This window comes from Saimiri boliviensis, chromosome 2 (genome assembly GCF_048565385.1).
Source record: "Saimiri boliviensis isolate mSaiBol1 chromosome 2, mSaiBol1.pri, whole genome shotgun sequence".
In the NCBI taxonomy this organism is placed as follows: domain Eukaryota; kingdom Metazoa; phylum Chordata; class Mammalia; order Primates; family Cebidae; genus Saimiri; species Saimiri boliviensis.
The window spans coordinates 101,802,458-101,827,575 of NC_133450.1; the positions used below are offsets into that span (position 1 = coordinate 101,802,458).

A 25,118-nucleotide genomic window follows, 5' to 3' on the forward strand; every position below is an offset into this window, starting at 1 on the left:
GAGCAACACACCTGCAAAGGCCTTGGGCCGGCATTAAACAGAGCAAGTTAGAAAGACTGGAAGGAGAGAGAAAGGAGTTGGAATGCCCTGAGGAAGCAGAGGAAGAGTTTCCAGGGTTTTTAAGGTCATGTTAATGACAGTTTTTACTTTTAAAGTGTGAGAGAACCATTGAAGATTCTTGAGTAAGGGATTAATGTGGTCGTTTTGTTAGGATCACTAGTGTGGAGATTCAATGGGATAGGAATCATCAGACTGCTTTTGCAGTAGCTGGAGTGATAAATGATAGTGGCTTGCAATGGCATGAGAATGGTGAAGATGGAGGAAATGGATAGATTTTAAAAGGATAAAATCAACAATACGTACTCAGTAATGGTGCTAAAGGTGCGTTCTTATGTTTGTGGTATATGAAACATTTCCAATGGTGTTGCCATTCAATGATGTAGGAAAGGCTGAAAAAAGACACCTTTTTTTGACAGAAGAGAGATGCTGAACATGAGTTCAGTTTGGATATATTGGGATATAGTAAGACATTAAGAGAAACTGTCAAGTAGACAGATGGGCAGAGGGGCCTAGAGGACAGGGCAAGGTCTTTGTGGAAAATAAAAATTTGTGAACCATAAAGATGGTAACGGGGGCATTCCAGACATCATGTGTATGTTCGCTAGGTAACAATGGATGAGAAAAAGCTGGAGCAGCATGGAGCAGTCTTGCAGTTTTTGACTCTTTTTCTCTGTACAACCAAATTTGGTTGAGCCCTAGGTCCTCTCTGCATAGAAATCACTAATGGGAGAACAGGATCTTTCTAGAGGAAGACTTACTTAGTGTTGACTGTTACAGGAAGCTTTTCTTAAAAAGATGCAAGCAGAGCTTTAGGGAAACTCTTTCCAAAAAATAGTATAAAAGCCCTCAGCTTCACAGCACTTCATTAGCAGTCTACTTTCAAGAATGTTACAAAATAATTCAAAACAAATATGACAACATGAGTTAAATAGTTTTGATTTGGGGTTTTCATAAATATATACACATATATCATGTGCAAGGCAGTCCCTAGGTTTCTCAGAATTAATGATTACTTGTCTGTTTATTTAAAGAGGAGATTTTATTTCCAGAATTGAATTATGTACTTTGTACTGAATCTAAGTAAAAAAATACTTTGAGAAGCTATAAAGCTATTTATCATTGAATTTAACTTTTCTTTAGTGTGTCTCATCAAATGAGTCATGTAGAAGCAGAAATATTTATATTTCATTGTTATTGAGGTGCTCTTCTAAATGTTTGGCCAGAGACTCTAATCTGAATTATGATTATGTGTAACCATTAATTTGCTGTCATAGTTTGATATACTAATGCAGGTCAGTGACAAAATACCACATTAAGGTACCTGTAGCTAATAGGAATTTGTGGACTTGAGAACTTGTCAAAAGGCCTTTCAGTGTAAATTAAGGAACATTTGGCGTATGTCAAAATACCTCTGGAATTAGACCCTCAGGGCTCTCATTCTCAACCATTAATTAAAATAGAGGTTTCATCTGTGTAATAACATTGCTGGTTTATGTCATTTCTTGACTATGTATTTTAGGTAATGAAATTTCGCTATGGAAAATGCCTTTCTATAATAGCTTGTTTGGATATTTCTTTTATTTTCTACAAATATTTGGTTTCTTTTGAAGTTATAATAGGGAATCAAATATATTCTTTGCATTCTGAGGATGAAAATGTTATTTTTAAGAATTCTGATTCTAGTGATTGATTAGGCAAAAGCCTATCAGAATTGATCTCTGTTGATAAGCCTGCTACTTAGTTAATAGGTATTTCTTTATTTTTATGTATTTAAAAGTTGTTTGTGAAATTAATTAAATGAGATAATAGTTGATTAAAGAAGTTACTTTGCATGTTTGTATTTGAAAAACCCAGTTTCTCTTGAAATGTTCAGCAATAATTTTCCTTCATTTATTTGATGAACTGCCTTCAAAAAGAGAACTTTAGATTTGTTGACAATTTTGATCATTTCTTTACCCGGGCAATATAAAGTTGGGGGTTATTTCTGCAAATGTACCTTATTTTTAGGTTTATTTTGTTTTGTAGAGATTATTGAGAAAATGTAATGTTTTTTGGTAATGAGCAGTACTACTACTTTTCCCGTGTTTCCTCTGTACATGGAGATTTCAGACTCTCAACAAAAACTAAAAATTTGAATGATTAATGCCATAAGCCAGAAAGTATGGTAAGTCCTCGATACGAATTACATAACATGAGTGCTACGATGGTATGAGGTAGAAAGCCATATCATCCCCATTTTATAAGTGAGGAAAAGGAGATTACCTTAGATTATGCTAGCATTTCCGACTCAGCAAATCCAACTTCAAACACATCACAGTAAATTAACAGCACTGGGAAGATTTAACTGTTTTATCATTGGAGACTCTATAATTAGAGGAAGATACGTATATACACTACTTATATATGAATATATGTGTATTCATTTGAACAAATATAAATACATTTTATGCCAATACCATTAAGCAAATGTGAAAAAAAATTTCCTGTGACAGAAAATTATTATTGAAAGAATAACATTGCTTTTTTCTTTTGCTTTAAATTTTGACTGTTTAGTTACTGCCGTAAATTATGTTGATATTGTAAAATTATAATGTTGGCATTTGGGAGATAAATCCTTAGGACAGGAGGCCAGTAAGAGTGTCCTTGCCAAGTCAACAGGAATAGTGACCTAAACCATAACGATCTTGGTCATTTCTTTGGATGTTTATGTATTGTCTCATTTGCTATGCAAATGAACTGGAAAGAATTAAAATGAGATTGGAAGAGTGCAAGGAGCTGTTGAGTTTCATTAAGGACTGTGGGAGCAGGAGAAGCAAAAATCTACCTTGGCATCTTGGAAAATGGCGATACTTGTTATGTCCCTTTCTTGGGCCAAGATTCATACCACGTGATGCTCACCGAGACCCTGCCAAGACAGTCACTTTCAGTACCACAGTTAGTGAAAAAGTCAAACTTTTTCAAAGTTATAAATAGAGATGTTGGTTTTGCTTCAGGCAGACTTGTTAGGGAACAGAGGAGGATGAGTGTTCTGAAGTCCAGGAACAAAGTTTGAGACGAGGCAGAAAATTCTAGGTCTATACAAAATGTCCTGAAGTCACAAAGAAAAACATAGTGGATCCAGATAGTTAAGCGTTTCCTTTATCTGTATGGATTAAGCGAACTGGGGTAACTGTGAAGTCGAAGTAAAAAAGTGTTACAGTCCGGGAGATAGAGTTTGTTCCAAAACTTAGAAATAAACTGCAAAGTCATTTTATTTGCTCCAGAAAAAAAAATGTGCTCATTAAACAAAAAAACTGAAAAACACAGAACCATATTAAGCAAAAAGCAAAGATAGCAGAAAATGAACTAGGAGCTCCGAGACATCATCATCGCTAACATTCCGGTTAACATCCCTCTAACAGGTCTCTAGACACACAGTGTGCAGTAGTACGTAGATATGGGGTCATATCAGGCACATTATTCTTAGCAATATATTGTGGATTTCTTGTCGTGGCAATGAACTATACCATTTTTGTGTTGGTAGTATTGTCATCTTTCTACGGATTTTTCACATTTTATTAATCCAGTACTTAATTGCTTGTTATTTATAATTTTAGCTACCATTTAAAAACTAAAACCACTTTAATGATTATACTTGTTCATACCTTTTCCCTCTTGTACGATTATCTCTATTACCACGTTTTTTTTTGAGACAGAATCTTGCTGTCACCCAAGTTGGAGTGCGACGGTGCAATTATAGCTTAATGCTGCCTTCTGGGCTCCAAGGACCCTCTCACATAAGCCTCCCAACTAGCAAGGGCTACAGGCTCATGCCACCATACCCAGCTATTTTTTTTTTCTTTTGTAGAGATGATGCTATGTTGTGCAGGGTGGTCTCAAACTCCGGGTTTTAAGTTGTCTTCCTGCCTGAATTTTCAAAAGTCCAAGATTATAGGCATGAGCCACTGTGCCTGAGCAATTATGTTTTAAGAAAAAAAATTTGAGAACATCTTTTTAGAGAACTCCTATGTGTACATACTCTCTGTACATGTATGTAGCTTACATGTAAATTAGAAATTATTAATGGTGTACATTTGCTGCCAGCTCACTATGGGTGGAACACGGTTCCATTAAGCATTAATGATCACATCCTCATGAAATCCTTTATGGAAGATTAAATTATTAATCAACTTTACAGATGCAGAAACAGAGGTCAACAGAAAGGTCAAACCATTTGCCCAATGTGACATAGTTAATGTCAGAGTGAGTACTTGAACCTGGACATCTGGGTTTAGAGGGCTTGCTGAAAACCATACTAATTACTCAATCTCTATACAATCCACACTCTTCTCAAACTATATTTTTAAACATCATATGATGTCAATATTTTTCTATGCCAATGTAATGTTTGAAGTTACAAATACATGTTTTTCCATATATCCTGTTATTGACAGTTTTTCCCAATATAAAAATTGCAGTGGGAATACTTGTATATGTATATTTTGGCAATTTGTCTTCTGACAGTAATTTTTATAGAAATGGGCCAAAAGTTAAGTATATTTCACAGTTGGATCAACATTGACAAACTGCTTCCCCCCACAACTGCACCCACTCCATCCAATAAGTATGGAGATAAATGTTTCCTCACAGTTACTCCAGCATTAAGAGTAATCAATTAATTATTTTACTTATTACATTTACTAATATCTTGGGCAAAAACAAATTATTGAATTATGTAAATTTCTTTAAAAATTATTTCAATAGAACAACATTGAACGTCTATAGGCCTCTTGATTTTGAAAGTACGTTTTGAGCTGGGTTCGTGGTGGCTCGTGCCTGTAATCTCAGGTCACGAGGCAGAGGCAGGAGAGTTGCTGGAGCTCAAGTGTTTGAGACCGGCCTGGGTGATAACAATGAGACCTCATCTCTAAAAAAAAAAAAAAGAAAGAAAGAAAGAAAGAAAAGAAAAAGAAAGAAATTAGCCAGTGTCAGTGGCTTCTGCCTGTGTTCTCAGCTATTTGGGAGGCTAAGGTGGGAGGATTGCTTGAGCCTGGGAGGTTAAGGCTGGAGTGAGCCAAGAAAGTGCCACTCCACTCCAGCCTGGGTTACAGAGCCAGACCCTATCTTATTTTAAAAAATAAAAAGGAAGTACATTTTGAATGGCACTGATCCATGTGTTTTACAACTTAGATCAGTAAAAGTCTAAATAGCTTATTTGATTTGACCTCTAAAAAAATCTTGATCTCATCACTTCTCCAGAGTTAAAATAGAATAATTTCCGAGATAATATTTAAAGTTGTGCAAATTGTGTTGTGAGAATCTAAGCAAAACAATTTTATATTGAACAATGAGGGAGTATGTCTACAAGTAATGCTTACTTTTTATGTATTAATATTTCTTCATTTGTTTAAAAACTGCAGAGAAATATTAGCAGTTTGTATTAGAGAAAATAGATTTCATATGTGTGTGTGTGTGTGTGTGTATATATATATATATATATATATATATATATATATATAATCAAATTTTAAAATCTAGTACATTTCATAGTTGTGAGTCACCTATTTGATTTTTTACTACTATTAAGAATCTAAGGTTCTGTGATAGGCCAGGATGGCTCTTGCCTGGAATTCCAGCACTTTGAGAGGCAGAGGTGGGAGGATTATGTGAGGCCAGGAATTTAAGACCAGCCTGGGCAACATAGAAATACCGTATCTCTGGAAAAAAAAAAAAAAAAAAAAAAACCTTTAAAAATTAGCTGGGTATGGTGGCATGACCTTGCAGTCCTAGGGATTCTGGAGACAGAGATGGGAAAATCCCTTGAGCCCAGAAGTTTAGAGGTTACAGTGATGCAACCGCACTCCAGCCTGGGTGACAGAGTTAGATCTTGCCTTATAAAACAAAAAGGACTGTCATGACAATACAAATTTCCTATGTTGTTTATTTGATTAACAAACTCTTACATTATTAATGACAATCATGACAGTTCTTAGAAGAGGTGTTTATGAATTTACTTAAGAAAATGAAGCATGTTCTCTTTACCACTAAGGGCAGGGTCTTGCTTTGTGGCAAGCCAAAATGGTACAAGTGCTGTGGAGAGGCCAGAGTGAGAGACTCAGCCCTGGGAGCCTAAGGTTACAGGTAATCTTGAGGATGGCAGATATGAGAAGTTTCCTGAGAAATGACATGCCACATTGCTACATATGTGAATCACTGCAATACATACTTACAAAGCTAATTTGAGAGCTCCGTCCTCAAGTAAATGCAAATTGAATTGTTGGAGCAGAAATTTTGGATAATTCAGCTCTTGTATATATTTCTATGAGATTGTCAAAGCCTAATATTTTTAAATTAGGAACTGAATGGTAATATGTACTAATAATTGTTTATGTATCACATTGTGTGGTTTAGACAAATGTTTTCACTTTGGACTTTTGTGGCACCAATTAGCTTAATAAGAGTATCTTTTTTTTTAAATCAGCATATAAATGATACATAATTCTTTTTCTATATTCCATTCTATCTCCCCAAATCTCCAAAGACACAAAGGAATGTCTAGACTTTTAAAAATGGGAATGCAGCAGGGTAAAATGAAATTATATATATATATATATATATATATATATATATATATATAAAAATCACAAAATGTGTTTCTAGCATAAGGCAGAATTGGCATAAAAAGTAAGCTTTGGCAATTCACTAACCTTCACTGAGGATATTAATTTTGTTCAAATGGAAATAAAAAACACATAATTTTCAGGGTTTTAGAGAGGACTATGTATCATCAACAATAATATGCATTACACAGGTGCTTGGTATTTACTAAGTTTGCAGTCGACAAGAGTATTGCCCCAGTGGAATCAGAATAATTCCCACCTGGGGTAACTGCCCTTCTGCCTTGTGTAGGAGAGAAGAGCCAGACTTGGGGTGTGTGCCATTATCTCACTGATCTCTCCCTCCTGGGATCCAAGATGGATTTTTGACATGCTAAGAAATTTGTCGCTGGGGCTAGTCACAGGCAGTGACAGTGATTTCTCAATGGAGAGAAACGCTGGGGACACTGGCAGACCAGATCCTCAAAATGATCCGCCTACTGTTCCTGCTTTTGGAAAAGCAAATTGAAGTTTTTGTTCTTGTCATATTTCATAGTAAATTTCATTTGTTTTCTTGATGAGTTAGGCTGGAAGAAATAACGGCTCTCTTTACCCAATTTATGCTTAAGGTTGGAACACAATGATTAAGACTAATTTCATTTTGGTTAGTGTTTTCTGGGGCTTTGTGGATGTATCCAAGAAAACTGAAGAGCCCTTAATTTTAGAGGAGGATTTAAGCGTGCATTTCAGTCCAGAGAGATTAAAAAATGATGTCATTAGCACCTCTGCCTTTAGGAGTCCTGATCTCTTAAGGTGCTGTGATAATTTATAAGAGGCAAGGAAGATTTGGTTCAAAGACCCTTGACAAGTTCATTGACCAGATGATGTATGGCTTCTAACACTATTAACAGGATGTCTTTTCACAAGTTTGATTTAGAGGGAAAGACCTGATCAAAGATTTTAAGGATTAAATGTGGTCCCTTCCTACAGTGTTAGAATAGTCTCTCTCCCTCCCTTACTATGTTCTTGTATACATTTTGAAAGCTATAAAAAATAAAAGCAAGAAGAAAGCTCTCTTGTTTTGGTTTTGGCCTTTTTGTTTGTTTTATAGTCTATGACCTAGTTGCCAAGATTTCTGGAATCGTTGTCGAGTATTTTGTCTAAAATTTACTGATTAGGTAAATATCTAATTTAACCTTTAACTGGAGACAATTCAAGATATGTCATAGGATCCAATATAAAAATAGGAACTTACATGTATAGAATATCACATTCATACCAACGAAGAGGAAAACTTAGTTCCCCACAACAATTATCCTCAAGTTGGGGTATTCCACTTAGTTTATACAAGTCCTTTGAGCAAAATATGAGATTAGTTAAATATTTGATGGACTTTCAAATATCTTCCTGGTTCAGGTCAAATATTTCTGCTGGGAATTACTGGGCAGAACATAGTGAGGAGCTTAGGATGGGAACAGCTATGTAGAGACAGGGAACATGGATGGTCGATGGCTATACTTGACTGCCTAGACTTGGTGGCCGATGGTTCTTGTCTGGCATGCTTGTCAGAAGTTGTCAAATGCTGTATTTGAAAAGAATGTTATGAACCTTAGATTCAGTGGAACATTTTTTCTTTTCATCAGTAAAGCATGCAAAGGTTTTTGAAGTTTTAGACTTAGATGCTAATGGGCAACTCTTCTAGATAAAGAAAGGTATTCCTTATGCAATCTGAAGCTGTAAATGTGAAAGTCTTCACAGAATAACAGTTTTAGAATTTATAGTGCTTTCTTTTAAACAATAGGACAGAGGTCATTTTCTGGAACATAATTCAGAATAATATTTTGCAATTTTGTATTTTTTATGAAGTTATTACTTGTCAAACAAGATAGTTTTTACACAGAAAATATGATTGCTTTTTATCATTGTTTTACCATTAGAATTTAAATTACATAGTTGCTTTTTTACCATTAAAATTTAATGTAACCGTTTAAAATTGAATTGTTATTGAATGTCATTGCTCTCTTTTGATGACAAACTTTCACCTGTTTTTCAAAATAGTATACCATACGCTTACTGCACATAAGCAAGTAATTTGACTTTAAATAACAAATAAAATTAAAATTTAACTTAAATGAAAAGTTTAAAGTTTTTTTCCTTAAATTATTGGTTAGCATCAACCTAAAAGACTATGCCAACTTAACGTTATTTTACAAACCTTAATAATTGCCTTCTAAAGCCAAAGGTTTCTGGATTTAATTTTATAGCATTACTTTGGGTTTTGTAAAGTCTTAGGATATTCTGTTTCAGAAACTTTATAGCAATGCTGCCCAACATGTACTAAGGAAATAATTTAAAAAATTAAAAACCTTTCATATTAAAGTTTAGCCTTGATTTAGTTAGCCTTTCACTAAAGTCATAGGAGAAAGATATGACCTTCTCTTGATTAAATCCAGTATATCAATAGAATCTCACTACTTTCACTTTACAACTCATCAAATTAAGGACGAAAAGAAATTTACCTCTAGTGGACAGGAATACAATGTTAACCAAACATGCTGGTGAGAGGTTGGTAGAGGGAGTAGAGAAAAAAGTTCACATTGATGTGGACATTATAGTTAGTTCAAAATAACCCATGGAGTCAAACAGATAAAATGATCTGCAGCCTGACTTAAAATAATCTGTATGTTGTTTATGTATCAGAATATTTTTCTATTTGAGATTACATAAATGCAAATTACAGGAAGATTTTAACTATTTTTTTGAGGGAATTATTGGACTAGATATACAAGTTAAACATTTAGCTTATGTGCCCGTTTGGATATGTGTTTATGCTCATGGGTTCAGTGAGTATGGCAGTGCAGTAAAAGAACAGTCTTTAATGTGTTGTAGTATAGGGCAAGTACGTAACTCCAAAGATCTTTGCATAGAAGTAAAAGCAGGTAAGCGAGGGGTGAAGGAGACGCAAAAGATCACAATAATGGCCAAAAAAAGAAACAGCAATTCACCAAAGTCGTCTTCTATTTTCCTGCCCTATTATTTTAGAAATACAAATGATAGGGCAGAGCTAGACTGCAGGGGACTGAGGAGGGCAAAGCACATGCTGAGGGTGGCTGTGAGCGTGTGTCGTTATTTCTAATCACTAAATAAATGAGAAGAGTCCTGTTGATGGGAGGATAAATGTTGCTGCTTTGTCTCTGTTTTTTATTTTATTTTATTTTTTTATGGGACACATTAAGCTGATTAATATGCTGTAGCATATTTAAATGCTTGGAGTATTAGCCTTGATTGTTTTACAAAAAGATTAAACAGCTTTGAGAGATTCCTTCATATGAGGGGGTGCGGGGAAGAAAAGAAAGTGGACTTTTAGAGAAATTTATTTTTCAAGACTGTGGAAGGATACTAGAAATAATATTGTAGTGGCAAGAAGTTGCAGTTGTGTTAGAAGTGCAAACATGATGGTTTGTTGTTTCTTATGATGAAAGTAATTATTCTTTGCAGTCCTAAAATTTAGTACAATATTATTGAAATATTTAATTTTTATTTATCGCTCCTTTTTACATAAGAGTAAGCCTCAATAGCAGTTTTACTATTTGCTTTAAGCTTGGTTTGACCTACTAAGATATTTTTCCCTAAGTCAAACCACACCTCATTCATCTTTTGACTCCAACTCTCTGCAGCCATAGCTCAGTAAAAATTCGCTAATGCTGCCTTAATTCCCAAAGGCATTGACCTTTTGTCTGTGCTGCTCGTAACTGACAACTCCTTGGTAAGTAATATTTTTGGACAGTCCACTGTGCTCAGCTGTCTCCTCATGTAACTTCTAAAGCACCTCATTTTCTGTGTTCTCCTTCTACCTCTCTGGCTTTATAATCACACTCAGTTTCTTTCTTTAGCTTCTCTAGCTAAGAATACATATTTATCCTAGTTCTATTATGACTCAATTGCTCACTCTACATGCTTTTCTATAGAACTCTCCTCTACTCTACGCTGTCAGCCATCAGCTACCATTGAAAGCTCCAAAAACCATCAGCATCCAAAACTGAATTCTTCATCTTCATCTTCAAATTTTTGTATTTTTTTCCTAATTTTTTTTTTTTTTTGAGACAGAATCTCTCTCTGTCACCTAGGCTGGAGTGCAGAGGCACGATCTCAGCTCACTGCCACCTCTGCCTCCCAGGTTCAAGTGATTCTCCTGCCTTGGTCTCCCAAGTAGCTGGGATTACAGGCACCTATCACCACCCCTGGCTAATTTTTGTATTTTCTGTAGCGATGGTTGGCAAGGGTGGTCTCAAACTCCTAACTTCAGGTGTTCTGCCTGCCTCGACCTCCCAAAGTGCTGGGATTACAGGCTTGAGCCATTGCAGCCAGCCCTGTCTAATTTTTTAATAATAAAGCATGTAATGTAACTAGGCTAATGAGGAAGATGATAGGCAGTTGCACTGTCAACAACAATAGGAGTGATTATGGACTAGGACTGTACGCACAAAAAAGATATAAAAACCAGTTTAGAATATCATTGTGAAAAAGGTAGTTGGAGGAGATCTCATGTAATATCTTAAACCAGAAACTCTGGTTGGAAAGGAAAGAAGAATGGAAGCCACCATATGCTAGAAGTACTATGCTCGTGCTACATTGAACATTTTGAAATAAGCAGAAGAAACCATTCATTGGCAATGCAGATTAGCTACATATAACATGTTGTAGAAAACTGAAGAGCGTTTTATGAAAGGAAGTGATCACTTAATGGAAAGCTGGGAGGAAAGTATCATTATTGCGATGTTTGCTTTATAAGCAAAATTGAATGACAGCTAAGAGAATAGTGCAAGTAATACACACTAACTCTGGCCATGTCAGAACAGTAAGGTATAGACTGTCTCTGTCTGTCTCTCTCTCCCTCTTTCTCTTTTTCTGTCTCTTTGTCTCTCTGTGTCTGTCTCCATAGAATCTATAGTGCATGAATAATGCTGGCACAGAATGGTTTACTGAGCTGTTCAGTAGAGCTTCTGGGAGAGGGACCAGTGAACATCCTTCTCTCCACGCTGCTTAACTAAACAGATCTGTTACCTGAACCAAGAACTTAAGTTACGTTGATGTAGTATAGAAAGTAGCAACATGCTAGTGGCAGCTTGAATTCCCAGAGAAGAGCTGCATGAAGGATTTGAGGGATTTAACTAAAGAACCAGGCTTTTCCTTGGAGCTCTTAGAAGAGAGAAAGCTCCTAATACCCAAACCATAAATGTCTAATAGCAGCACGTTTCTCAGGAACCATCCCCATTACTAAGAAAAAGCTTCCTCATCAAAAACATTTCTTATCTAAGCCCTCATGCCAACAACACTCCACTCCCCATGATTTGGGCTCAGAGCCCCTCATCTCAAGCTTCTCCCAGCTGTAGGTAACATGAGTTCCATGGCAACAAGAAACTGTCTTCTATTAAACAGTTGTCATCTTTCACCTAGTCAGGGTATAAACTTCAGTGTCATCTTTACTTTTTCCCTCACCCTCCGATTGAGTTAATCGTCTTGTCCTACCTAGCCAGACCTCTAAATTGCATCTGTCCCCGATACCCATTCCCAGGCTTATCCGGTGTCTCTCCTATGTCTGAGACATAATGGCAAGCTGATAAGGCTGTACAGCGTCAAGGTATGGAGTAAATTATAAACTACAGGGGACACATTTTAATATGGTTATTTCAGAAACACAAATAGACACTGGCATATTACAAAGGCATGCTACAGATATGCCTTTGAAGACACTGTGTTCTCTCTCTGAAATCTCCTTCCTCTTTGGCTCCCAAGAGCATCTTCCGAACTTAGGTTAAATGTCTCTGACTTTGCAAAACCTGTTAGATGCCCCCAGGCAGATTTAGCCACCCTCTCCTTTGTCTTTGTTTAGTACTTTTCATTTTCTTCTATTAAAATATCTATCCTGTTCAACTATGATATAATTTTAAATAAATTAGACAAACCCAGTAGGCTGTAAACCTTTTGCAAGTGCAGCTCATGGCATTAATTATCATATCTCCAGCACATAGTCTCATGTGTATTATAGTAGTTGCTCAATAAATATATTCTTGAAAGTCTATCTATGAGATGAAAGGATTAAAATTACCCTGGTTGTTCCCATTGTAGAATTGTTTATTTGTATTTTTTCTCCAGAGTGAATTTGGTTTAACTTTCAAAAGTATATTCTAACAAGATAAAAGGATGTTTCTCTTTTGCCCTTTTAGGCTGACCTCTTCAACCCAAAGCCAAAATGTCCTCGGATTAAGACAGTTGATAGGATTAGTGTTAGGAAAGATTTCACATAATGAGATTTGGTTTACTTCAAGAAAATTTGGATGAATATGAGTCTCATGCAATATTTTAACATTGTAATTTGTTGCTGACTCGACAGGGCAAAGGAGATCATAACCCTTAGTCCAATTAAAGGATGATGAATTGAGGTTTTTATTTTTTACAAACAAGGCAGAGGATCAGAGAGATCTTGTTTCAGATAGAAAACTACAAATTGCATTTACATTTAAAGTGAGCAAATGCACTGCTGTAATAGTCGATGTTTTACCAAAGTAAGAACTTGATACCATTATAGTGGTATATAGAAACTAAAAATGAATTAGTAAACAAATAACTACTCTGTGCTGTGAATTATCTGATATGAAGATGATGCCAAATATGATGCTCATTCTGGAACTCAGATGCTTAATATCATGTTGGAATGTTAAGAGAAGGGAAAATCACTCAGCAATAAATACATATCTCCTGGAAAAAAGAGAAGAGAATCATTACCAAGAAGGTATCAGGAACATGGGTCCAGTTGTCAGTATGGGAATCTTAGATGGGACAACATCATAATAAGCAAAGACATTTAAAATCTCAGGGTTCTTTACATTCTACTGAGGATAGCCTGATAATACAACGAAATGGGACTTCTGGTTGGATGGTAAGCATGAGGACCCTTGACAGAGGGCCTAAATGCTACCCATGTATAGCGATTAGGACTCCATGAAATGTCATAGGGAGACATTGTAGGTTCTTAAGCAGAAAAACAACATGCTGTAAATAGAAATTTCAGAATACTATTTTCATTGTTATGAGATGTCATGGATTTGGCAGGTACTGGAGGTAGGATGATAAGCTGGAACAACATTCTCTTGTTAAGCTTAGTTAAGTCTGAAGCAGTCCTGCTACTTACATTCTTAATCTAGTTATGGTGCTCTATCCACGTTATGAACAGTTTCTCAATAGTTTTTTTATATTCTTACCCTGGTCTAGGTCTGGGTCTTGTTTGGGAGTTTTTTAGAACACTAATTTATAGCAGACACAGTTTTAATAGAGAGCATGAAGCAGTGAAAAGAACAGTAGGCCAGTGACTTTGGTCTCATTTAGCCACATCCAGCACAGGATTGTGACAAAGCCATTTGAGGTCCTCAGGCTTTTCTTTCCTAATCTGGAAATAAGACCACTGATCTTATTGAGTATGAACTCTAAGGCCCTTTAAGTGAGCTTCATGTAAACAAAAGAATTAAGGGAAGCTTCCAAAATACTCTCCTTATCATTGAGCAGCTAAAATATCAAGCACATATTTTAGTGAATACTAAGAGAAAGACAACTTCCACACTTAAAATTTGATGGAATATTCCATCCTCCTACAGGATAGGTGGTAGGTTCATGATGACTGCAGTATGCAGGCAATTACCTTTTCCAAGAATGTGTTATAATATAGAAGAAAATAGCAGAAAATTAACCCTTGTAAATGTCACAGTGTGCTTACTGTATAATTTAAGTGGTTTAAATAAAGCTACTTATTTGCATAATGATGTTTTTGAAAGATATATCTTAAAAATAACAATACTATGCATTGATTTGAAATTAAACAGTGTAAATTAGTCTGGAAAAGATGTCATGTCACTATATAATTAAATATATGAATAAGCATGTGGGCTATCACGAAGCTAAATTTAGCATGGAAATATATTTTAAGAGAATGGCTTTCTATGTTCTATTGAACATTTATTTTATTTTGCAAGAATTTATAAATTTTTATCAACTTGTTAACCTCTATAATATAGATATGACTATATTAGACAGATGTCAAAAAAAACTACCTCACTAGTATTACTTATCTGAATTGAAGTCCAAATTTGATCACTGGCTGAAATGATTTGTAGGAAACATGGTGTGAAGCATCAGAGCACCCAGAGAAACACTAAAGACAGGGATTTCTGATGTCATAAAACCAAACAAATTATTCCAATGTCTAGACACAGTCTAGAGACATGGTGGAAAATTTTTAATAAATTGGTTTTATAGACCAAACTGGACATTTGACATAAGCATCATTTAATTTTTCAAATCAGTGAAATGATACATAGCAGAAAGTTTACTTTAGAAAGACCAAAGAAAATAATGTTTTATTCCTTGGAGTAATTTTCTTTAGCCAACAAATATAACACCCAGAACCTAGTTTAAGTAGCTGCATCATTGTAGTTATTTGGGTGTTTGGTAAAAATGGAAATTCCTGGGGTTTCCTGCAGATACATCAGGTCTCTGAACACCTCTAAAATGTGTATTTTTTAACAAGTTCTTGAGGGGTGTTTATTATGCATATTTAATGTAAAGGCAACTTTTCTAGAAGTATTATTTTGTTCTTATTCTGCTATTTGAAACTTTTACCTGTCATTTTGATGATGGATGTTGGAAAGCAGGGTTCTGAGTTTCAAGGTTGAGTAACAGGATTATGCTTCGGTATCTAGAAAGAGCTGGACTTAACCAGTTGTTTTATTAATCATAAGTGGGCCTTTCCATCTTCCATTTTCTGCCTGTAATTGAGAAAGATAATGAAATATGCCCTGATGTCAGTTATTAAGCTCTATGGGTAGACTGTGCATTTATGTTATACAAACCAAAATAGTACATATTGAAAATTATTCTATTTTGCCTTCAAAACACAGATTTTCCCCAGAATGATTTTTTTCATGAGTTGGCCTTATAATTTTTTTTCTTCCATAGAAACAGCAAATTTGTTTTAAAATTCTGTAATATGCATCAACTTTTTAATATTAAATAAAACATTCTTAATATGCTGACACTGGCATTAATTTTTAAGCAATCACAACCTCTGCTGGGAACACTACTGTTTAGGTTGAAGATACATATCTATCAGGAAATTCTTGAGATCACTGTCATTTACATGTATATATAGTCTTTCCACTTGCCTTTAACTGAAATAATCATTTCTCTTTCACTCCCAAATGTATTACAAACAAAAATGTTGAGTTCACAAAAGGAGATTATCTCCAATTTGAAGCTAGTAGCTGTCAATAATTTGCTTGATAGCAAGCACCATATCTTATTAGCAAAGTACTTGTCATGACTCACAGAGTTTCCATGCAGTTGTTTCCTAGGATATGCAAGTCAAGGAATGTTAGTTAAATTTAATTGGCCCCGTGGCACTGAAGTGGGAGAAAATTATATTTAGAAATTTGGGCAGCTTAATGTTAATGAAGTTTCTTTTGAATCAGCATTTTAGACCCAGGCAACACTGGTTTATTGTCTTCTTCAATGGCTTAATCAAGAATCATACTTTGTTTACATCAATACAGGTGTCTATAAGTATCGTAAATTAAGTCAGTTTTCACTTCCTGAAAACCAGATCATCTTATTTGTGAGTTTAACTTTTGGGCTACATGACTTAAGTAATTAATAGATAAATGTCAGTGCCTTCAATTCAAATGCCTTTTTCTCTTCCAGTTGTCTTCTTTCTTTTGCGCTACATATTTTTGGTACAATATTCCTGATTAAAGTTTGAACTCATAAAGGAAGGGATCTTCTCACATTTTAACGATCAGTTTTAATCACGTGGTCTTGTACTGCTGGTGCTTTCCTGAGGCACCAATGTTCTCCCACTATCTTGTTCCCCTGCAAGTGTATTGGTCACTGCTAGATAAATTTGAAGATTTCTTCCAGCAAAATCTTTAATGCCTTGGGGAGGTGTTAAGACTGATGAATCTGACTAATCTGACTATGATGAAGTCTAATAAGAACTGCTTCTATAGTCAAGATGGTTCATGGGATCATTTACTTACCTTTTTGTGTATCTTGTCTTTCTTCTTCCTGACTCGACAGCGCCTCCCACAGTTCGTATTGTGCACTCAGGCTTGGCCTGTAACATTGAAGAGGAGCGCTACTCTGAAAGGGTCTACACTATCCGGGAAGGAGAAACCCTAGAGTTGACTTGTCTAGTGACAGGACATCCACGTCCACAGGTGAGTCCCGAACTGTGACACTGGAGAAAACATTCTGACTTTTTCTGGGAAGTCAACAAGTGTATATTTTAGAATATTTAGCTAAAACTGTGTGTGTGTGTGTGTGTGTGTGTGTGTGTGTCTGCTTGTCTGTGTGTGTAACTCAAGTGCAAATATATGTGCAATGCCGGACGAGAGTGGGGAATTCAGAACCTTCAAACTTGAGCTATTCCTGTGTATAACATGAAAAAAAAACATTTTTGTTTTGATATTGTGAGAAATGTAGAAGACACTTCTAAGGAAGCTGTTAAACAGACAGCTACAAAAATACCTCAGTAGGATAACAATTCATATGGCAATGAGTTTATTTTAAAATGTGGAACATGATTTCATGATGACATAATTGCAGCTGAGAGGTATTTGTTCTGAAGAATGTGATGCATGAGGTCACAGGTACTTTTCTTACTCCTAGTCATTTTGTTCATAGAGAACCTTGAAAAACAAACAGTTGCAGATTCTGTATGCACTCGGGCCTTCCGAGTCATCAGCTACAGCTTTCTTCAGCTAATTTAATGAAACAATAAAAATGGAGACTTTTAAAGGGCACCAAAATTACAATGATATATAAAGAAAGCCCAGGTAGGGTGACTTACACTTATAACCTCAGCACTTTGGGAGGCTGAGGCGTGGAGATATCTTGAGGCCAGGAGTTGGAGACCAGCCTGGGTAAATGGAAGACTATGTCTCTACAAATTTTTTTTTTTTTTTTTAATTAGCCAGGCGTAGTCTCAGCTGCTCTGGAGGCTGACATGAGAGAATCCCTTAAGCCCAGAAGGTTAAGGCTGCAGCGAGTCATATTTGGACCAGCACATTCCAGTCTGGGCAACAGAGAGAGACCCTGTCTCAAACAGATAAACAACAGCAAAACAAACAAATCCCAAAAACAGGACAAAAAACTTGTAGAAACAAAAGAAACAGTTAGATAGAAGATAATATATTTAGGTTTTACATATATATGATGCAAAAATCTAATTTGGATGCAGAATATTGGAATGTTTTACTCAGCAATTGATCATTCTTATTGTCAACCGGACTACCTCAAAATTCACATTTGTAATCAACACAAGCACTACGGTAGGAAAAGAAGTCTTATTTAGTAGACAAAGTTAGATATTTTAAGTATTGGTCTTATAGAAAAAAAAAATCCAGCTAACAAAGCTACAGAGGAAAAAATAAAGAGTAATGTGGACATTTTATGAACTCATCATTTTAACCCTGCTTTTTACTTCTATAATTCTTAACATTTACTGAAGGACCCTTAATTCAAGGATCTTTTGATTTAGCATTTTGACCCTGAAATGAAAAAAATAGGAATATGAAAAATCACAGAATGAAGCATTAAATAGATAAGACCTTGGCTAAAACAGAAATGGTAAAGTATATTTAATAAAACTCATGCTGTTCGTAAAATGAAAAAAAAGTAATCTAGAAAGAATAATCATTAAAAATTGTTGAAAAAGGAAAATTCATGATAACTAAAATTTCAAATTATAACATTTGCTATTAACTGAAAATAGATTAATAAAATTCATGAAATTTAGATATATACAATTTGAACCAGGATAATTAGGCTTGACAGAAAAAAATGACTCCAAAAGACAACATACAAGGACAGACTGATGACTGATAATTATTAAAATTTCAAACAGGGAAATGGATATGTAAAGCATTTTCATTTTACAATTTATACAGAAAACAATGAAGTCCAATGAAAATAATGTTACCAAAAATTTAAACAATAATAGACTTAAGAGAGTATTAACTCAAAATACAAGTGTTGTTATAATTTTATTATAATTTTTATTTTGTGGACGTGGAATAGAAATTTCAGAATCAAAAGTTTGAATCTAAACAGAAGGGTCCAAACACATGTAAAAGAAACCTTAAAGAGCTTTATGAGAGGCAATTTATGGCAAGAGAAGACTCATCAAGGCTCCCATTAGTCCCGCACTGAGTGTACTAAACTGACACCTTCTGAACTCCAAATCATATATATGTATATATATATATTTTTCGAGACGAAGTTCCGCTCTTGTTACCCAGGCTGGAGTGCAATGGCGCGATCTCGGCTCACCGCAACCTCCGCCTCCTGGGTTCAGGCAGTTCTCCTGCCTCAGCCTCCTGAGTAGCTGGGATTACAGGCACGCACCACCATGCCCAGCTAGTTTTTGTATTTTTAGTAGAGACGGAGTTTCACGATGTTGACCAGGATGGTCTCAATCTCTTGACCTCATGATCCACCCGCCTCGGCCTCCCAAAGTGCTGGGATTACAGGCATGAGCCACTGCGCCCCGCCCCCATATCGGATTTTAAAATGCAACTTCTTATCCCGGTTTCAAACTCACCCCAGGGGTTGCTCTGCTGCCTCTCTCTCCATTCTCCTGTCTCTTTAATATTGGAAAATTTCAATTTTCTCCATATATTTCCCCTTTTATCATTCACAATCAGTAGCACAATCTTTGACCTCTAGGCAAACCAAACCAAGCTCTGAAATGAAAGAGTAGGTCATTAATTTTCGTTTTCCTTAACAATTCAATTTTTTGGAACCATTTCAATGTGTTTTGATCCTAAGAAAAATATATTGTTTGGGTATCAATATTTTTTTTTTGTAGAGTTAATTAAGGTGTTTGTAGGTGAATCAGTTTCAGCTTATATTGCCAGTTGAAAAATTAACTGGGCCTCTTCATTGTCAACGAAGTATATAAGGAAGGCTGACAGAACAGCTGGGGCTTGGCATCCAGACCAAAGACTAAAGGGCATGCTGTTGGCAGCTGGTCCTGAGGATGATTTTTCTTGGCTGATATCGGAAAGCTGGAATGACTGTCTCGCTTGTCTAATCTGAGTATAATGATAGCTGGAAATGCAGTGGGCAGGAAGAGAGGTTCTTCATTCACTCATCAGCACATTTCTTAATCTGTTGCCTTTTCCTGAAGCAGTAAGAGTCATAAAGATTGTTTATTTCCAAAAGTATTCTAAAGAGTATTTTTTCTAGCCTCTTTAATTTTTTTTTTATGATATATTGTTTAGTGATGGGTAGTGGCCCGAGGGTATTTATGTATTCGGAGAAAATAAAACAAGTGAAGGAGAGGTCAGTATGATGCAATGGTTAAGAGCATGGTGCTAGAAGTGGATTGGATAAAACCCTGGCTCCACCAGGACTAACAGTGTGACCTTGGAAAAGTTCCTTAATCTCCCAGCTTTCTGTGCCTCAGTTTCCTTTTTTTGTATATTAGAGATGATAATTATAGAATCCTTTTGAGAGTTAAATTTATATTATGGATAGATATATACAGACATATAATCTGTGTGTGTATAAACATGTAAATATACCGACACAGTCTTGGTACATAAGCATGTCCGCGTGTAATAGAAACATGTTGGCTTTATTATTTTTCAGTAATTTGGGAGCATCAACTCTAAGATCTAGAGTTGAGTGTGTAGTTATGAAAATAAATAGGTTTTATAGAAGGATTTCTATATCCTGCTTTAAATTAGATGCATTTAAATCAATGTCAGCATTTGTTGTGTTTTAATGCTCTGCACAACTTATACCTCTCTGTTAATTAGCTTTCTTAGCTTGCAAGGAATAGAACTATGTTCAGACTACCTCATTTAATGAGGGTTTATTAACAAGATACATGAAGAAGTGAGAAAGAAACGGTTCCTCTATAAATCCAACAGTCTGGTACAAGCTCTAGAGGTCTATAGCTTCAGGATTCTGCTACCCTCTTTCTTTTCCTCCCGTCCTTCCTACCGTCCTCTTCTTCCTTTCTCTCTCAAAATGGTCACATCAATAATTTAAATACATTATAAATATAGTCATCTCGTAAATGATTTAAACTGTAGGATATTTAACATAAATATTTCTCTTCTCCCTGCTACCTGCCCTGCTTCCCAGAAGCAGACATTAAATAGTTTGGCATATCACGTTTCAGTACTTGTTCAATGTATTTCTTTAGATATAATTATTTTCTCAGATGCCTTCACATTAGAAACCCCTTTATTGGTGACAGCAATTCATGTTTGAGCAAACCCTCCAAGTGAATCTGATGTATGATGACGTTTGAGCACCAATGGCTTGGATGATTGTCTTCACTCAGGCCGAATAGTTCTTTGTATGGGTGCACTGAATTTTGCTGAGTCCTCTCAAATGTGTATAATTGCTGCAGTGTTGTTCATCATGGAATTACTTATAGATAGTCACTGTTACAAACAATCCAATAAATACTTGTAGGGTATGTGTTTGTGTTGCCTGTATGTGCATCTTTGTGAAATGTATGGGCATTGCTGTAGCATAGTTTCCTTCCTCAAAATGGAATTATTTAGCCAAAGTTGAAAGGGACCTGTTACTTGCTTTCTTAATGGGAGTGTTGTGTTTTTTTTCTTTCTTTTTTTTTCAATTTGATGTAAGAAAGTAAATTACACTCGATTGCAGTTTCAATTTGCATTTTAAATCACTAGCCAGTTTGAACATTTTCCCACGTCTATCAGTCATTTGTACATCTCTATTTACTGGTTGCTCTTATCTTCTCTTTTCTTACCAGTTTGCTAATCATCTTGTAGACTTGTGAAGAAAAATATACTATATAAATTCATTCAGTTGCTGATAAACATGTTGCCAATTGCACCCCCCATGGTGTTACTTGTGTTTTAAGACTGTTTAAGATACTTTTGTTACCAGGTTGTTGTTGTTGTTGTTTTTAAGGTGATTCGTTTTTGGTTTCTGAATTTTATAGCTACTTTAGCAAGATTTCCTTATATCTATTTAAGATTTTTTTTTTTTTCTGACAGCTTATGGTCATTTATATCTTTTACAATTTAATCATCAGGAAATTGTTTTGTCCTTCGTATGAAGTGTTAGTCTAATGTTCTCTGTCTCTTTCTTCTCTCTTGCCCTTAAACAAACAGTATGGTCAGTATTCCACTGGCCAGCTTCGAAATGCTATTTTTAGCATTAACAAAATTATATTAGTCTGTGCCTTTCTGTTACTCATTTCTGTACCAATTATGTTCTAGAGCATAGATAGATAGATAGATAGATAGATACAGATGTAAATGCACACGCGCGTGCACACACACACACACACACACACAGCAACAGAGAGAGAGAGAGAGACAGAGAGAGAGGGACTGACTGACTGACTCACTCTGTCAGCCAGGCTGGCATTTACTGGCACTATCTTGACTCACTGCAACTTCTGCCTCTCAGGTTCAAGTGATTCTCCTGCCTCAATCTCCCAGGTAGCTGGGATTACAGGCACATAACACTACCCCAGCTAATTTTTGTATTTTTAATAGTGACAGGGTTTCTCCATGTTGGCCAGGCTGGTCTCAAACTCCTAACCTCAGGTTATCTGCCCGCCTCAGCCTACCAAAGTGCTAGGATTAGGCTGTGAGCCACTGCACTCAGCCTATAATATATTTTGATATATAAATGAGCAGATCATTCCTTTATAGTTGTTTTAAAATATTTCCACAATTGACCTCAGACATTTTTCATCTACCCTATGAATTAGAAAATTTTGATTTTCATGTTCTCCACTCAAACGTTGAGATTTTAGTTACATTGCATTATTGCAGTGAAGTCATATGTAGAAAGCATGACTGGCTTTTAAAAGGAAGTTCTCAGTAGGAATATTGAACATTTGAACTTTTAATATTTCAGGCTTCTCAGGTAGCAATACAGTAAAACTATAAACAGTATATTATGTGGGTCTTTGAATTTCTTTTAATAATAAGCATAGATATGCATATTGCAAGGTTGGAAGATAACTGACCTTCTTTCAAAAACAAAGAAAAAAAATGTGCATCAATCAAAGCAACTCTGTTTTGCTTCTTTTTATATGCTGGCTTTCTGGATAAGATTTCATTTGAATAATATTTTTCATCATTAAAATATTTTTGAAAGCCACTCTTTAAAAATAATTATGTAAATTCCAAACACTAGGAAGCATTAAAATTGTCTACTAGTTTATTACACCTTAACCTTAATGAGCATTTGCTTTTTGCATAAAAATATTAGGCTGGGCCATTTTTCAATTTTATAATGGAATGTATTCAGTCATTTGATAGTTATATAAATGCACTTTTAACTACCAAGGCTGTTACAGAGTTATTGCTGCTTTTGTCCTTGTTAATCTTCTATGCATATTCTGAAAATGGTAATCTTACCCTGATAAAAATCTTAGCAAATGTTAGTACTCAGTTCTTCAGTTTGAAACCATCAGTGCTATGTATATTATTCTTTGAAGATATTTTATATATCTTGATTCATATTTCTATACTTTTTTGTGATTTAGTCTATTAAATTTTTTACAAAATGTGAATGCATGCACTTGAATAAGAGACATACTAAGTTTTTGGATTTATGTCCAATTAACATGGGCAGGTTTGGTTTCTGCTATAATCCAATATTAATTATTTCTTGTGTTTGATAAAATTAATATAATTTGCTTTTTTTCATCTGTGATAAACATATCTAGACTGAATCTGTCTGCTACAGCATGTTAGAGAGTTTCCAACTAAAAGAACTAATATTTTTTCAAATATTTTTTGGGTAAGATGTGGAAAATGTTTAGGATACGCATCCAAACGTTTATTTTTAAAAAATTCCACATTGTCTGGGCGTGGTGGCTCAGGACTGTAATCCCAGCACTTTGGGAGGCCAAGGCAGGCCAATTGCTTGAGCTCAAAGTTTGAGACCAGCCTGGGCAACATGGCAAAACCTCTTATTTACAAAGAAATAAAGAAATTAGCCAGGTGTGCTGATGTTTGCCTATAGTTCCAGCTACTTGGGAGGGATGCTGAGATGGGAGGATTGCTTGAGCCTGGGGAGGTCAAGGCTGCACTGAGCCCTGATCTTGTCTGTGTGAAAAATCAAAAGCCTGTTTCAAAAAAAATTGTCATATCAATGGCCGCTTTCACAATCTCTGCTCTTACCCTATACACCTACTCCCATCTCCAGGTGATGTACATCTTTATCAAGTTCATGGTTACATGGGTAAATGTAGTTACCATAGCTTGTTTAGGAGGAAACACTTACAGTCTTTCTTATAGTCTTAAAATAGTTTTATTTCCATTGATTTTTTATATAGAACAAGAAAGGTTTTCTAGGGTCAACCCTTTAACATACTTCTAAATTGCTAATACATTTTACTCTCAGTGTATCAGCATCAACCAATGATTTTTAGAAATTTTGTTTAAATTCTCAGGAAAACAGCTATTTTTCATCAGAAGATTTACCTGTCTACTATTCTCTCAGAATTCATCTTTTGTTTAATTTTATGAGCAATTTAAAACATCTCATTCATTCCAGATACTATCTCAAAAAACATTAGTCAGTGTAGTTAATAATACAGATAGATCATTTAACAGAGTGCCTAGCACAATATACATGCTTAGTAAATCATACTTATGTTTGTGATTGTTGTTGATACCAACTAATAATTTATTCTATAAACTTAATAATTCTAAGATATTACTATTATCACTGTATACTTACATTTAACTCAAGAAAGTAGGGTAGAGTATTCGTTCCTGTCCCACTGAAATTGTCTCCTCTATATACCTGGATTTGACTACTGAGCTTTGAGTTAGCTGTAATGTGGGTCTGGATTGTGATGATACTGGGCTAAGAAGAAATTAAGGAGAAATCACTCTTCCGTGATAGGTTAATTATGAGTAAGAATATCTGGAGCTAGGTCTAATATACTGTTATGATAGTTCTTTGAAATGTAGACATCACGAGGACTTAGAGTATGTGAGATAGAGATATAGGAGCTCACTTCACAGAGTATTAAAACTTAGAAGGCTCAGGGAGTTGGGAATGTTAGCACATATTTATTATATGAGACTTGTTTTTAGAGAGTTCCCAAAAGGCATTCACTGTGAGAAATACACTAGGCTCATGGACACTGGCATCTTTGAGAAGCTCAGCGTGACTATCCTTTGTAGCCTAGGGTATAGCAGGAGATGCTACCATAGAAGAAGGATCTCTAAAATCAATGGTCTGATTCTGCTATTTTCAGAAATGGCAGAAGTTTAGTAGTAACACTTCATTAACAGACTCAATATAGATATCACTTTTACACTGTTGGTGGGAATGTAAATTAGTTCAACCATTGTGGAAGACAGTGTTGCAATTCCTCAAGGATCTAGATATAGAAATACCATTTGACCC

At 35.4% G+C, this 25,118-nt stretch overlaps 1 protein-coding gene across 5 annotated transcripts in view; it reads left to right on the forward strand.

Annotated features, from left to right (window-relative positions):
* MDGA2 (MAM domain containing glycosylphosphatidylinositol anchor 2) overlaps positions 1 to 25,118 on the forward strand; it is an 845,750-nt gene that overhangs the window by 367,528 nt on the left and 453,104 nt on the right. For all 5 annotated transcript variants that reach the window (XR_012516333.1, XR_012516332.1, XM_003930557.4 and 2 more), the window contains one exon: positions 16,761 to 16,900. Coding sequence is in view for 2 of the 5 variants with exons in the window: in XM_003930557.4 (XP_003930606.2) it covers positions 16,761 to 16,900 (140 nt within the window). In the remaining 3 variants the exon portion in view is untranslated. Of the gene's footprint in view, positions 1 to 16,760; positions 16,901 to 25,118 lie in introns of those variants that run through there.